Raw genomic sequence first — 15775 nt, 5'->3', positions numbered from 1 at the left:
GCGCTGTTGCGGAGATGAAAGAAGGAGGTGTAGTACTGCGTGGAAATAGGCCCTTTGGCCCAACTTGTCCACATGGCCAACATGCCCCATCTATACTAGTCCCACCTGCCTGCGTATAATGGTATAAATCAGGTAAATGTTTGCTTTTCCATGTGTATCTGGCTGCCAGATCTGTGTGTTCATTTCCAGGTTGTTCTCACGCCAACCACCTCTGCAATGGGCCCGTCTATGCTTCTGTCTCCCAGTATGTTCAAGCAGTCAGCAGGAGCAATGTCAGAAGCTGAGGGCAAGTATGCTTCTGCTTCACCTTTAACGTTAGCAACGGAGGCCCGATCTTCACCCTTGCCCACTGTTCTCAGCAAGACTCAGCTTCAGGAAACACTAACTCATCTAATAAAGGTAATGTTACTTGCATATGAACAGTGTTATCTTGACCAGTAATGCAGCGTGTGCTAATAATTGAAATGCCTTGTCCCTCTGCTTCACCTGCTGTGACGTCTAACATTGCACGTCTTCGCAGCAAGTGGTGACGTTCCCTTCAGAGCCGATCAACTGCCCCCCAAAGACAGCCTGTGTGATCTTTCTCCATACTTCCTTCACCTGTCAACATCTTCTGTGGAATAATCCTTTGCATTGTATCCTAAAAGTGTGTGTTTGTGTGTGTGCTTTCTCATTCTCTCCCACAGAGTGTGAAAGGGGATGGTTGTTTCCAGTGTTTGAGTGATGAAGAAATGCTGCCGAGCTTGTGAAGTTCCTTGCCAAATTCCAGAATAGCATGTAGCACGCCGCAACTCTTTGTTACATTTGAGTCTGAGGAATAATTGACTTTTCAATGCCACAATGCTGATAAGGGATTTGGGAGTGCTGGTGCAGGATTCCCAAACGGTTCATCTTCGAGTCAAATCGGTAGTAAAGAAAGCAAACTCAATGTTAACATTTATTTTGAGAGGGCTTGTATACAAAAATAAGGATGTAATGCTGAGGCTCTCTAAGGCGCTGGTCATGGCACATTTGGAATATTGTGAGCAATCTGGAATTCTTTGCCAGAGACGGCTATGGAGGCCAAGTCAGTGGATATTTTTACGGCAGAGATAGATAGATTTTTGATTAGTACGGGTGTCAGAGGTTATGGGCTGGAGAATAGGGTTAGGAGGGAGAGATAGATCAGCCATGATTGAATGGCAGAGTAGACGTGATGGGCCAAATGGCCTAATTCTACTCTTATCATTTATGACCTTATAAAATGCTCCACCATTGTATTTCTAGGCCAGTGTTTCCATTCAATATTAACCACGATTCTTAAAGAAAAAAGATTTTCCTCAATGCATGGGATAATAACTGAAAGAACAGAACTAGCAGAAATCAGCAGAAATTGACATAATTACATATGTTTTTTGTAATTATGTATTGTCTTTCTACTGACTGGTCAGCACGCAACAAATGTTTTTCACTACACGTGACAATAAACTCAACTCAACAATGCAACTAGAGAGCCATTGCCTCAATGTTTTCAATATGCAGGGCACCTGAGACTGCGTCTCCAAGCAACACCAGGCAACTCACCAGTGACTACAATGAAAATGAGAGGATGTTAATTTACAGCATTGTTCCTTTAGCCAAGATCCAGTTGTAGTTTTGTCTCTTTCGCCATTCGCTTTTTCGCCCAGAGTACTCGAGGAGGTGGCCCTAGAAACCATGGATGATTGGTGATCATTTTCCAATGTTCTATAGACTCTGGATCAGTTCCTGATCGGAGGATAGCTAATGTAACTCCACTTTTTAAGAAATGAGGGAGAGAGAAAACGGGGAATTATAGACCAGTTAGCCTTACATCGGTAGTGGGGAAGGTGCTTGCGTTGATTATTAAAGATGTAACAGCAGCAAATTTGGAAAGCAGCGATCGGATCGGTCAAAGTCAGCATGGATTTATGATGGGGCAATCATGCTTGAATTATTCTGGAATTATTTTAGGATGTAACAAGTAGAATGGATAAGGGAGAGGCAGTGGATGTGGTGTATCTGGACTTGGCAAAATTAGAGCACATGGTATTGGGGAGTAAGGTATTGACCTGGATAGAGAACTGGTTGGCAGACAGGATACATAGAGTAGGAATTAACGGGTCCTTTTCAGAATGGCTGGCAGTGACTAGTGGGGTGCCGCAAGACTCGGTGCTGGGACCCCAGTTATTTACAATATATATTAACGATTTAGACGAGGGAATTAAATGTGACATCTCCAAGTTTGCGGATGACACAAAGCTGGGGGGCAGTGTGAGCTCGAGGAGGATGCTATGAGGCTGCAGGGTGACTTGGATAAGTTGGGTGAATGGGCATATGCATGGCAGATGCAGTATAATGTGGATAAATGTGAGGTTATCCACTTTTGTGGCAACAACAGGAAGGTTAATTCCTGGGATGGCGGGACTGACATACAGTATGATAAAAGAATAGATCGACTGGGCTTGTATTCACTGGAATTTAGAAGGATGCGAGGGGATCATAGAAACATATAAAATTCTTAAAGGATTGGACAGGCTAGATGCAGGAAAAATGTTCTGTATGTTGGGGGAGTCCAGAACCAGGGGTCACAGTTTAAGAATAAGGGGTAGGCCATTTAGGACTGAGATGAGGGAAAAATGTTTTCACCCAGAGAGTTGTGAATCTGTGGAATTCTCTGCCACAAAAGGCAGTGGAGGCCAATTCACTGGATGTTTTCAAGAGAGAGTTAGATTTAGCTCTTGGGGCTAACGAAATCAAGGGTATGGGAAAAAGCAGGAACGGGGTACTGATTTTTGATGATCAGCCATGATCATATTGAATGGTGGTGCTGGCTCGAAGGGCCGAATGGCCTACTCCTGCACCTATTTTCTATGTTTCTAATGACTTCCAAAAATGGTTCCTTATTCATAATTTGGTAATCAATCAATCAACGCTCAGATATTTGCTTTTTCAGTTATGTCATTATCAATCTCCTTATTTTCTTAGCATTCTCAGAACTTCACGGATCACTAACCAACCTTGTATGTGTCAGCCACAAATGTTTGTTCAAAGATTGTCTATTCTTCTGTCCTGGGATGGTTGCTTTTAACCCTTTGACCACCACAATGAGTTGTGTGCAAATTATTTTTTAGGAAAATAATAGTTTCCCTCTCCACTCTTAAAACTGTAATCCTTCCAAAGAGATCCAGGTACATTCCTGATAATTGGCACAACATTTTAACTTCACTATAATTCTAGCAACATTAGTTATTGTGAGGGAAAATTCCCATGTTCCCCACGATGGTTTACCTCTATATTTGAGTAATGATCGGATTCATTATGTTGTGGTATCTTTCTCCACACCATTCACACCATTTTCCAGAAGCTTTTTCTTTGAATCCCAGTATATACTCTGACATCCTTTATTTATTTATCTGTCTGTCTGTCTGTCTGTCTGTCTGTCTGTCTGTCTGTCTGTCTGTCTGTCTGTCTGTCTGTCTGTCTGTCTGTCTGTCTGTCTGTCTGTCTGTCGGTCTGTCTGTCGGTCTATCGATCGATCGATCGATCGATCGATCCTTCCTGCCTGCCTGCCTGCCTGCCGTCCGGCTGCCTTTCTTCCTTTTGATTCGTCTCCATCGTGTGATGTCACAATGCCCAATGCTCGCAGATGTCCAATCACAATGCCCAATGCTCGCAGATGTCCAATCGGAATGGATCCATTTACATGGACGGCTGCCGGCTGCATTTCTTCCTTTGATTCCCTGCAACTCCGAAACCAGACGCAGAATCGCCGACATCTTTTCCATTTCGGTAGAGATTTCACTTTTCTTTCTAAGTATCGGCTCCTCATTACATTTCGTCGTGTTTAACTACACGTTTTTAATCAAATCCTTCCCCCCCCCCCCCAATATTTCAAAAATAAACTGGCTTCTCACCCATAGAAGCAGCACCAGCCCCTGGTGAACGTTCCATCGTGTGATGTCACAATGCCTGATGCTCACACATGTCCAATCGGAACTTAAGAGGGAGTTAGATGTGGCCCTTGTGGCTAAAGGGATCAGGGGTATGGAGAGAAGGCAGGTACAGGATACTGAGTTGGATAATCAGCCATGATCATATTGAATGGTGGTGCAGGCTCAAAGGGTCGAATGGCCTACTCCTGCACTTAATTTCTATGTTTCTATGTTTCCCTCACCTCACCCATCCCTCTCTCCCCCACCCCCCTTCCCTCTCTACCCCACCCCCTTCCCTCTCTCCCCCACCCCTTCCTCTTACCCCTCTGTTCCTCTTCCACCACTCCCACGTCCCTCTTCCACCACTCCCGCTACCCTCTACCCCTCCCCCCCTCCCTCCCCACTCTTCCACTTCTCTCCCCCTTCTCTCCTCCCCCCTCCCTCTCCTCACCCCTCTCCCTCTCACACCCATCCCTCTCTCCCCCACCCCCCTTCCCTCTCTACCCCACCCCCTTCCCTCTCTCCCCCACCCCTTCCTCTTATCCCTCTGTTCCTCTTCCACCACTCCCACGTCCCTCTTCCACCACTCCCGCTACCCCTTTACCCCTCTCCTCCTCCCTCCCCACTCTTCCACTTCTCTCCCTCCACTCTCCCTCCCCACTCTTTCCCCTCTCTCCCCCCACCCCTCTCCCCCTCCCTCCCTCTTCCCCTCCCTCTCCATCCCCCCCCCTCCCCCACATCTCTCTCCCCATCCCCCACTCTCACCTCCTACCCCGCTCTCCTTTCTCTCCCAAATCTGTCCCGTTTCCTCCTCCTCCTCTCCCCTCCCTCCCCTCTTCTCACCCCCCTCCCCCACCTGTGTGTTTGGGGGGTGGTTAATGTGAGTGTGATGTCGCAGCCCCCCCCCCCAATATTTCAAAAAATACTGGCTTCTCACCCGTAGAATCAGCCCCAGCCCCTGGTGAACGATCCATTGTGTGATGTCACAATGCCCAATGCTCAAAGACATTGTTGCCATAGAGGGAGTACAGATAAGGTTCACCAGACTGATTTCTGGGATGTCAGGACTTTCATATGAAGAAAGACTGGATAGACTCGGCTTGTACTCGCTAGATTTTAGAAGATTGAGGGGGTATCTTATAGAAACTTACAAAATTCTTAAGGGGTTGAACAGGCTAGATGCAGGAAGATTGTTCCAGATGTTGGGGAAGTCCAGAACAAGGGGTCACAGTTTAAGGATAAGGGGTAAATCTTTTAGGATCGAGATGAGAAAAACATTTTTCACACAGAGAGTGGTGAATCTCTGGAATTCACTGGCACAGAAGGTAGTTGAGGACAGTTCATTGGCTATATTTAAGAGGGAGTTAGATCTGGCCCTTGTGGCTAAAGGGATCAGGGGGTATGGAGAGAAGGCAGGTACAGGATACTGAGTTGGATGATCAGCCATGATCATATTGAATGGTGGTGCAGGCTCGTAGGGCCGAATGGCCTACTCCTGCACTTAATTTCTATGTTTCCCTCTCTTCACCCATCCCTCTCTCCCCCACCCCCTTCCGTCTCTACCCCACCCCCTTCCCTCTCTCCCCCCGCCCCCTTCCCCAATACCGCTCTGTCCCTCTTCCACCACTCCCCCTACCCCTTCCTCCCCACTCTTCCCCTTCTCTCCCCTTACCCCACCCCTCTTCCTCCTCCACCCCTCTCTCTTCCCTTCCCTTCCCCTCTCTCCCCCACCCCTTCCCCTACCCCTCTTTTCCTCTTCCACCACTCCCCCGTCCCTCTTCCACCACTCCCGCTGCCCCTCTACCCCTCCCTCCCTACTCCTCTCCCCCTCTCCCTCTCCTCATCCCTCCCCCACCCCCCTTCCCTCTCTCCCCCACCCCCCATCTCTCTCTACCCCACCCCCTTCCCTCTCTCCCCCCGCCCCCTTCCCCCTACCCCTCTGTCCCTCTTCCATCACTCCCCCTACCCCTCTCCTCCTCCCTCCCCACTCTTCCTCTTCTCTCCCCCTCCTCTCTCCCCACTCCTTCCCCTCTCTCCCCCACCCCTCTCTCCCTCCCTCCCTCTTCCCCTCCCTCCCCATCCCCCCCTCCCCCACGTCTCTCTCCCCATCCCCATCTCTCACCTCCTACCCCGCTCTCCTTTCCCTCCCAAATCTGTCCCGTTTCCTCCTCCTCCTCTCCCCTCCCTCCCCTCTTCTCACCTCCCCTCCCCCCACCTGTGTGTTTGGGGGGTGGTTAATGTGAGTGTGATGCCGCAGCCCCCCCCCCCCCCCCCCCAATATTTCAAAAAATACTGGCTTCTCACCCATAGAATCAGCCCCAGCCCCTGGTGAACGGTCCATTGTGTGATGTCACAATGCCCAATGCTCAAAGACATTGTACAGAGAAGGTTCACCAGACTGATTACTGGGATGTCAGGACTTTCATATGAAGAAAGACTGGATAGACTCGGCTTGTACTCACTAGATTTTAGAAGATTGAGGGGGTATCTTATAGAAACTTACAAAATTCTTAAGGGGTTGGACAGGCTAGATGCAGGAAGATTGTTCCAGATGTTGTGGTACCAGATGATGGAAGTCCAGGACAAGGGGTCACAGTTTAAGGATAAGGGGTAAATCTTTTAGGACCGAGATGAGAAAAACATTTTTCACACAGACCCTACCCCTCTCCTCCTCCCTCCCCACTCTTTCCCCTCTCTCCTCCCACCCCTCTCCCCCTCCCTCCATCCTCCCCATCCCCCCCTCCCCACATCTCTCTCCCCATCCCCCTCTCTCACCCCCTACACCGCTCTCCTTTCTCTCCCAAATCTGTCCCTTTTGGGGGGTGGTTAATGTGAGTGTGATGCCGCAGCCCCCCCCCCCCGCAAACGCCGTTAGGGAAACAGACCCAACGGGTCTGCACTTTGTCTAGCTAATATATAAAACTGTGTGCCTGTCGCCTACCGTCCGTCCGGCTGCCTTTCTGCCTTTTGATTCGTTTCCATCGTGTGATGTCACAATGCCCAATGCTCGCAGATGTCCAATCACAATGCCCAATGCTCGCAGATGTCCAATCGGAATGGATCCATTTACATGGACAGCTGCCAGCTGCATTTCTTCCTTTGATTCACTGCAACTCCAAAACCAGACGCAGAATCGCCGACATCTTTTCCATTTCGGTAGAGATTTCACTTTTCTTTCTAAGTATCCGCTCCTCATTACATTTCGTCGTGTTTAACTACACGTTTTTAATCAAATCCTTCCCCCCCCCCCCCCCCCCCCCCCCCCCCCAATGCCCAATGTTCACACATGTCCAATCGGAACTTAAGAGGGAGTTAGATGTGGCCCTTGTGGCTAAAGGGATCAGGGGTATGGAGAGAAGGCAGGTACAGGATACTGAGTTGGATAATCAGCCATGATCATATTGAATGGTGGTGCAGGCTCAAAGGGCCGAATGGCCTACTCCTGCACTTAATTTCTATGTCTCCCTCTCCTCACCCCTCTCCCTCTCCCACCCATCCCTCTCTCCCCCACCCCTCTTCCCTTTCTACCCCACCCCCTTCCCTCTCTCCCCCCGCCCCCTTCCCCTACCCCTCTGTCCCTCTTCCACCACTCCCCCTACCCCTCCCTCCCCACTCTTCCACTTCTCTCCCCTTACCCCACCCCTCTCCCTCCCCCACCCCTCTCTCTTCCCCTCCCTTTCCCTCTCTCCCCCACCCCTTCCTCTTACCCCTCTGTTCCTCTTCCACCACTCCCCCGTCCCTCTTCCACCACTCCCGCTACCCCTCTACCCCACCCTCCCTCCCCACTCTTCCACTTCTCTCCCCCTTCTCTCCTCCCCCCTCCCTCTCCTCACCCCTCTCCCTCTCCCATCCTTCTCTCCCCCACCCCCTTCCCTCTCTCCCCCCGCCCCCTACCACCTATCCCTCTCTCTGTCTTCCATCACTCCCCCTACCCCTCTCCTCCTCCCTCCCCACTCTTCCACCTCTCCCCCCACCCCCTCCACTCTCCCTCCCCACTCTTTCCCCTCTCTCCCCCCACCCCTCTTCCCCTCCCTCTCCATCCCCCCCTCCCCCACATCTCTCTCCCCATCCCCCTCTCTCACCCCCTACCCCGCTCTCCTTTCTCTCCCAAATCTGTCCCGGTTCCTCCTCCTCCCTCCCCTCTTCTCACCCCCCCTTCCCCCACCTGTGTGTTTGGGGGGTGGTTAATGTGAGTGTGATGCCGCAGCCCCCCCCCACCCCCCCCCCCCCCCCGAATATTTCAAAAAATACTGGCTTCTCACCCTTAGAAGCAGCCCCTCTCCCCCCACCTCTCTCCCCCTCCCTCCACACTCTTCCCCCTCCTCCTCTCCGTCCCCATCCCTCCCCCCCCCACATCTCTCTCCCCTCCCCATCCCTCTCTCTTCCACTTCACTTCTCTCCCCCCTTACCCCTCCACTCTCCCTCCCCACTCTTTGTTTAGATTAAACCAAAATGTTTAATTCAATATCTCGTACAAGATCACACCGCAAGAAGGCTATGCAAGATCAAAATTGTTGACTTCAGGGCACCCAATGAAGCTGAAAGATTGCCATGATCTGGTCTCTTCAAGGGAAAATTGGGACAATCCACGAGGTTCAAGTAAAACCAAACTAACAAAGCAAAGGATAAATGTTTTCAATCTTACAATTACACAACTCAGTAAAGTAATGGCATTAAATAAGTTAAATTCATAGGCTTTGAACTCTTTGTTGTGTCTCTTGCAGAATGACTCTGATTTCCTAAACACGATCCACGAAGCCTATCTACAGATGCTCCTAAAGAATGTGGTTAACATTAAGTAATGAAGAGAGACCCAGGAGTGAACATGAGTAAAATAATTAAAGATTGCTGCAATGAGCAACGTGATGCTGTAAGCATTCAACACTTCACAATATTAGTTATCAGTCTGTACATTTATGTATTGTGATCATCCGGCAGTTTACCTCTACAATCATTGGTATTTCTAGTTTAAACATTGTAAGCACTTATGTGAAAGTTTGCCAAAATAAAAGTATGTGTGCATGTAGAGATGGTAACATCCTACTCAATGCCTTATGGTACAGAGAAGCTCATCAGCAATAGACAGGTTTTACTTGTTTTTTCTCTCTTTGGTTTTGGTAAGAAAATTTCTAAAATTACTTGATTTTATGTCTTGTTTGTTCCTGTTTGAAAATGTGTCAGTGGCTTTGTCACCTTTTAATGCGTAAAGTAAGCATTCATTTGAGTTTTTTCTCTTAAAAGTATAACAGAGTGTTTTAAAAGCAATAATATGTCATTGCTTAGATGCAGAGGAAGGTGTTTTAATCGGTTATTTTAAACATTTTCCATTTAACGTGAAATACTATACAAATTTGTATAGAAGAGACAGACTTGCTGTATAATTAAAGGTAAATGAAAAAGTGAGCAGGATACTGAGGCCAATAAAAACATAGAAACATAGAAAATAGGTGCATTAGTAGGCCATTCGGCCCTTCGAGTCAGCACCGCCATTCAATATGATCATGGCTGATCATCCTAAATCATTACCCCGTTCCTGCTAGTGGATAGTAGCAACTAAATCTCTCTCCTAATAATTGAGTGTGATCAGTTCAACACTGTCTCTGAATGCTTATTTTGCATTGTGGCTCCGGTTACAGATGTAAACAGCAGCAATGACATAAGCAGATTCAAAGTTACATAATGTTCTAAAATAAATTAAACCTGCACATTTTTGCATGTTAATATCAGTTTCACTTGCTTATTCTTAGGATCAAACTTATACCCAGTTATAACATCACCTTACTTTATGGATAAACTGTCTATATTGCAGGTGTTCGGAAACATTAAAATCAAAAATACGTATTCATAATTTGATAAATTCGTAACATTGCTTGGTTTGTAATAGTCAAATTGGTTCCTAATTTCCCTGACAAACCAAGTATTTTGGTCATTAATTGGTATCGGGTTGCAAAATGTTCAAATTAATCAAAGTTACAAATCAAAATATGTGCACAAGAGATTTTCAATGTAAGAGAGGTGATGTATACTAATTTCTTCGGCAGTACACTATTCAATTGGTGATTGTCTTGCGTAAAGACAGTAATACTGTTTAATTCAGTTGATGAAGTGAAACAAAGATTTCCGCTTGAACAATGTCTCGCTGCATGTATCTCAGTTGCTCAATAAAATTTAAAACCTTTTGTTATCACATCGATGTCAGCTTTATTTAGTTAAACAAAACCCAAAGATTGGATCTTGGATTTTCTGATTATATTATCTTTACTTGAAGCTTAGTGTCAATAGTTCTGATAACATTAATTGTTAGGACTTTACTACATGTCTTCTTTCGATAGACAAGAAATCTAAAGTTAGCATTCTAATTTTAATTTTCCTATTTATTGATCTTGTCCTTGCCCAAGTTTTCTTTTTCCCCATCACAGTTTAGCATTCCATATTGAGAGACCTAACCTGTCCCTGTCAGTGCTAGACTGTAAACTGTGGCATTGAAGGAGCCACTTTCTATGTGTACATTGAGCACAGGCCCTTTGGCCCACAATGTCTGTGCTGATCATGATGCAGGTAAACTAATCTCCACTGCATATCCCTCCATTCCCTGCATATCCATATGCCTGTGTAAAGGCCTCTCTAAAATGCCACTATCATGTCTGCCTCCACCACCACCATCCCTGACAGCACGTTCCAGGCACAAGGAAGAGCCATCCATTCCAGGACATGCCAGTACCTGGTGCTGCTCCTCTTCATGCTGCCACATCGGAACCATTCTCGGCGTTCTATGGCACCAAGTGTCACTTCCTGCTCCTTGCTCTTCTCACAATGGTGGTTTCTAATCCATACGTGAAATGTATGCCATATCAGTGGATTTTCACATTTTGTGTTTTCTTTAAAGATGCTGTGGATTATTGAAGTGTTTGGAACAAGTTCAGCTTTTCGTATTTCGAGTATATTTTTATAATAAATGTAAGGTGAATTGGACACACATTCATGGTTCATGATTCTTAAATAACCAATGTGTTCGATTATTTTGTCATAATCCTATGAATTCTAACTTGTCAAACCTCCTGGTTGCGATTACTTTAATTGACAATTTGATCATATCCTGCTTTAGTAAAGTGACTATTTCAAGAAAAAAAATGCTATTCCATTTGGATTTGGCACTGATTTCAGTAATTGCAGTCAAATTGGAATCAAACATAATTTTTTGATCATTTAATATATAAGGCCACAAGATATGAGCAGAATTAGGCCATTTGGCCCATTGAGTGCTCCACCTCCCAATCTTGGCTGATCTATTTTTCCTCCTCAACCCCATTCTCCTGCCATCTCCCTATAACCCTTGAAATCCATACTAATCAATAACTTATCAATCTCTGCTTTAAAAATAACCAATGTCTTGGACTCTACTACCGTCTGTGGGAATGGATTACACAGATTCACCAGCCTCTGGCTAAATAAATTCCTCATTTCCATTCTATAGATACATCCTTACACTGATGTTGTGCCCTTTAGACTCTCCCACTACTGGAAACATCCTCTCGATATCCACTCTATCTAGGCCGTTTATTTTTCCGCAGGATATGGGACACAGTGATGTGGCAGATTCCTCCTGTGATTGCAGCTGAACTGAGGAGACCATTAAAATGGCCATGTGTGGGTCAGCCTGCTGGCACATTTCCATCCTTGAAAAACATCACCAAACAAGCTGAGTTTTTGATAATCTGGTTGCCATTAATGTTATATTTTAAATTCCATATTTATTTTATTACTTGAATTTAAAATCCCCAGTTATAATGACTGATCATAGATCCAGAACTCTCGCTGTATTATACAATTGGCTACCATATGTCAGTTTAAACTTTGTTTTACATATTTGTCCTGGGTCGTTAATGTTGAAGTTTAGTGTTTTGCTGTTAACCAACATGAGTCATGATCATTACTACATTTGATATTGCAACTATTTGAACAGATGTGTCAAACAGAAGTACTGAATAACAATTAACTGAAGTATTTTCTGTAATGGAGTTCAGGTAGTTTATTACATGCATATCACTTGCACATGCACTCAATTAAGAACTTCTGCAAACCTTTATACACATATCAAATGTCAATAACCAATTTGGGGGCTTTTCTGATCATTATCTGTGGAATTCTTTGCCACAGAAGGCTGTGGAGACCAAGACAGTGGATAGTTTTAAGACAGAGATAGATAGATTCTTGATTAGTACGGGTGTCAGAGGTTATGGGAAGAAGGCAGGAGAATGAGGTTAGGAGGGAGGGATAGATCAGCCATGCTTGAATGGTGGAGTAGACTTGATGGGCCAAATGGCCTAATACTACTGCTATTCCTTATGACCTTATTATGCCCAAGTATATCAGGTTCACACAAAGTATATCCATTTAAAAATACAATAAATTTGAAATCTCATTACTCAGAATAATTGACTAATGCTTCTTGTGGAATTAGTGTGGAATCCAACTTTAAATTAGGTGATGGGTAAGTTAAATGCTTCAGATGAAAGAAGATGATGGAGTCTATTAGGAAAGGAAGCAAGGAACCAATGAAGGAAGTATTGTGTGTTGGAAGGAAATGCAGATGCTGGTTTAAGCCAAAGGTAGGCACAAAATGCTGTTGTAACAGCGAGGCAGGCAGCATCTCTGGAGAGAAGGAATGGGTGACGTTTTGGGTGTAGACTCATTGTGTGTTGATGGGAACAGTGCGGGGGAAGGGGCCCAGTGGGAGGTGTGTGAGTGGCAGGGGAAATAAACTGGGTGAAAGGGGGGTCTGGGGCCTTGAAATGAAGGGTGTGTGAGAGGACCTGGGCAGATCAGAAGAGATAAAGGGACCGAGATGGAGCATGTTACCTGAAATTAGAGAATGTATTGGGAATTGTAATCATGTGTAATCTTTCCGCTGACTGGATAGCACGCAACAAAAAGCTGTTCACTGTACCTTGGTACACATGACAGTAATAAACTAAACTAAATATACTAATGCTCATGCTGCCAGAATATGAGGTGCTGTTCCCAGCCCATCTCCTTTATATGGGCCCTTCTTATCAGATTCCATCATCTGCAGCCTTTTGTTGCCTCCACCTGTCACTATGCTCATAGTTTAAAGTGGGCCTGTTTTTCTGAAGTCAGTCTGAAGAAGGGTTTTGGCCCGAAACGTTGCCTATTTCCTTCGCTCCATTGATGCTGCCTCACCCACTGAGTTTCTCCAGCACTTTTGTCTACCTGTTTTTTCCCTACTTTCTGTAAACGAAAATGTTGAGTGCTCCTAAATCATCCCAAATGCTTTAGGGAGAGCAGATCAGACAAACACTGACACTGGGATAATGATGATGAAATATTGGAATTGGTTAATAAGGTCATAAGTGATAGGAGTAGAATTAGGCCATTTGGTCCATCATGTCTACTATACCATTCAAACATGGCTGATCTATCAACCCCATTCTCCTGCCTTCTCCCCATAACCCCTGACACAGGCGGCAGTTACTTTGAACCGGGGGGATTGGATATTTTAAAATCTCTAGGTTTATCATCATCATAGAAAGATAGAAAATAGGTGCAGGAGGAGGCCATTCTGCTCTTTGAGCCAGCACTGCCATTCATTGTGATCATGGCTGATCGTCCCCAATCAATAACCCGTGCCTGCCTTCTCCCCATATCCCTTGATTCCACTAGCCACCATCTAACTCTCTCTTAAATCCATCCAGTGATTTGGCCTCCACTGCCCTCTGTGGCAGGGAATTCCACAAATTCACAACTGTGGGTGAAAAAGTTTTTTCTCACCTCAGTCTAAAATGGCCTCCCCTTTATTCTAAGACTGTGACCACTAGTTCTGGACTCGCCCAACATTGGGAACATTTTTCCTGCATCTAGCTTCTCCAGTCCTTTTATAATTTTATGTTTCTATAAGATCCCCCTCATCCTTCTAAACTCCAGTGAATACAAGCCTACTCTTTTCAATCTTTCCTCATATGACAGTCCGGCCATCCCAGGGATCAATCTGGTGAACCTACGCTGCATTACCTCAATCACAAGGATGTCCTTCCTCAATTAGGAGACCAAAACTGTACACAATACTCCAGATGTGGTCTCACTAGAGCCCTATACAACTGCAGAAGAACCTCTTTACTCCCATACTGAAATCCTCTTGTTATGAAGGCCAACATTCCATTAGCTTTCTTCACTGCCTGCTGCACCTGCACGCCAACTTTCAGTGGTACAAGGACACCCAGGTCTCGCTCACCCTTCCCAAACCCCATTGAGATAATAATCTGCCCCCTTGTTTTTGCTGCCAAAGTGGATAACCTCACATTTATCTATATAAATTCTGCTGAGGTACAGGGAATTGCTGCATCTGCCCTACAGTGGAGAGAGAGAGAGAGGGAGAGAGAGGGGGGGGGGCTGGCGGCGCGCATGCGTCACGTGCTTGGGGATGGGACGTGTCTGTGTCCCGGGGCGGGACCGCTGGTGCGTCACGTTTTGGGGGCTGGGGCATGACTGTCACGTGTTAGGGGTTGGGGGGCGCCTGCATCACGTGCTTGGGGGCAGGGATCGCGCTGACGTCCCGTGCCGGGGATAGGACGCGCATACGTCACGTGAGGAGGATGCTAGGAGACTGCAAGGTGACTTGGATAGGCTGGGTGAGTGGGCAAATGTTTGGCAGATGCAGTATAATGTGGATAAATGTGAGGTTATCCATTTTGGTGGCAAAAACAGGAAAGCAGACTATTATCTAAATGGTGGCCGACTAGGAAAAGGGGAGATGCAGCGAGACCTGGGTGTCATGGTACACCAGTCATTGAAAGTGGGCATGCAGGTGCAGCAGGCAGTGAAGAAAGCGAATGGTGTGTTAGCTTTCATAGCAAAAGGATTTGAGTATAGGAGCAGGGAGGTTCTACTGCAGTTGTACAGGGTCTTGGTGAGACCACACCTGGAGTATTGCGTACAGTTTTGGTCTCCAAATCTGAGGAAGGACATTATTGCCATAGAGGGAGTGCAGAGAAGGTTTACCAGACTGATTCCTGGGATGTCAGGACTGTCTTATGAAGAAAGACTGGATAGACTTGGTTTATACTCTCTAGAATTTAGGCGATTGAGAGGGGATCTTATAGAAACTTACAAAATTCTTAAGGGGTTGGACAGGCTAGATGCAGGAAGATTGCTCCCGATGTTGGGGAAGTCCAGGACAAGGGGTCACAGCTTAAGGATAAGGGGGAAATCCTTTAAAACCGAGATGAGAAGAACTTTTTTCACACAGAGAGTGGTGAATCTCTGGAACTCCCTGCCACAGAGGGTAGTCGAGGCCAGTTCATTGGCTATATTTAAGAGGGAGTTAGATGTGGCCCTTGTGGCTAAGGGGATCAGAGGGAATGGAGAGAAGGCAGGTACGGGATACTGAGTTGGATGATCAGCCATGATCATATTGAATGGCGGTGCAGGCTCGAAGGGCCGAATGGCCTACTCCTGCACTTAATTTCTATGTTTCTATGTTTCTATGTATGGGGGCTGGGGCGGGGCCGCCGGGACGTCACAGGGGGCTGGTGCGCGCCGGTGTCACGTGCCGGTGTCACGTGCCGGTGTCACGTGCCGGTGTCACGTGCCGGTGTCACGTGCCGGTGTCACGTGCCGGTGTCACGTGCTGGTGTCACGTGCCGGTGTCACGTGCCGGTGTCACGTGCCGGTGTCACGTGTCTGTGTCACGTGTCTGTGTCACGTGTCTGTGTCACGTGTCTGTGTCACGTGTCGGGGGCGGGGACGTTGCTGTGTAACGTGCTGGGGGCAGGGCCGCAGGTGCGTCACAGGGGGCTGGTGCGTGCCTGTGTCACGTGCTGGGGGCA

The 15775-nt window shown here is 46.7% G+C and overlaps 1 protein-coding gene across 4 annotated transcripts in view; it reads left to right on the top strand.

Annotated features, from left to right (window-relative positions):
- dcp1a (decapping mRNA 1A) overlaps positions 1-10121 on the top strand; it is a 49488-nt gene extending 39367 nt beyond the window's left edge. For all 4 annotated transcript variants that reach the window (XM_033036541.1, XM_033036542.1, XM_033036543.1 and 1 more), the window contains 2 exons: positions 190-399; positions 8657-10121. In XM_033036541.1, coding sequence (XP_032892432.1) covers positions 190-399; positions 8657-8734 — 288 coding nt within the window. In that variant the 3' untranslated portion in view covers positions 8735-10121. The remainder of the gene's footprint in view (positions 1-189; positions 400-8656) is intronic.
- The last annotated feature ends 5654 nt before the right edge of the window (positions 10122-15775 follow it).

This window comes from Amblyraja radiata, chromosome 18 (assembly GCF_010909765.2).
Source record: "Amblyraja radiata isolate CabotCenter1 chromosome 18, sAmbRad1.1.pri, whole genome shotgun sequence".
NCBI classification, from domain to species: domain Eukaryota; kingdom Metazoa; phylum Chordata; class Chondrichthyes; order Rajiformes; family Rajidae; genus Amblyraja; species Amblyraja radiata.
The sequence above is the reverse complement of the archived record's forward strand: the minus strand, read 5'-3'. Positions and strand labels throughout refer to the sequence as shown.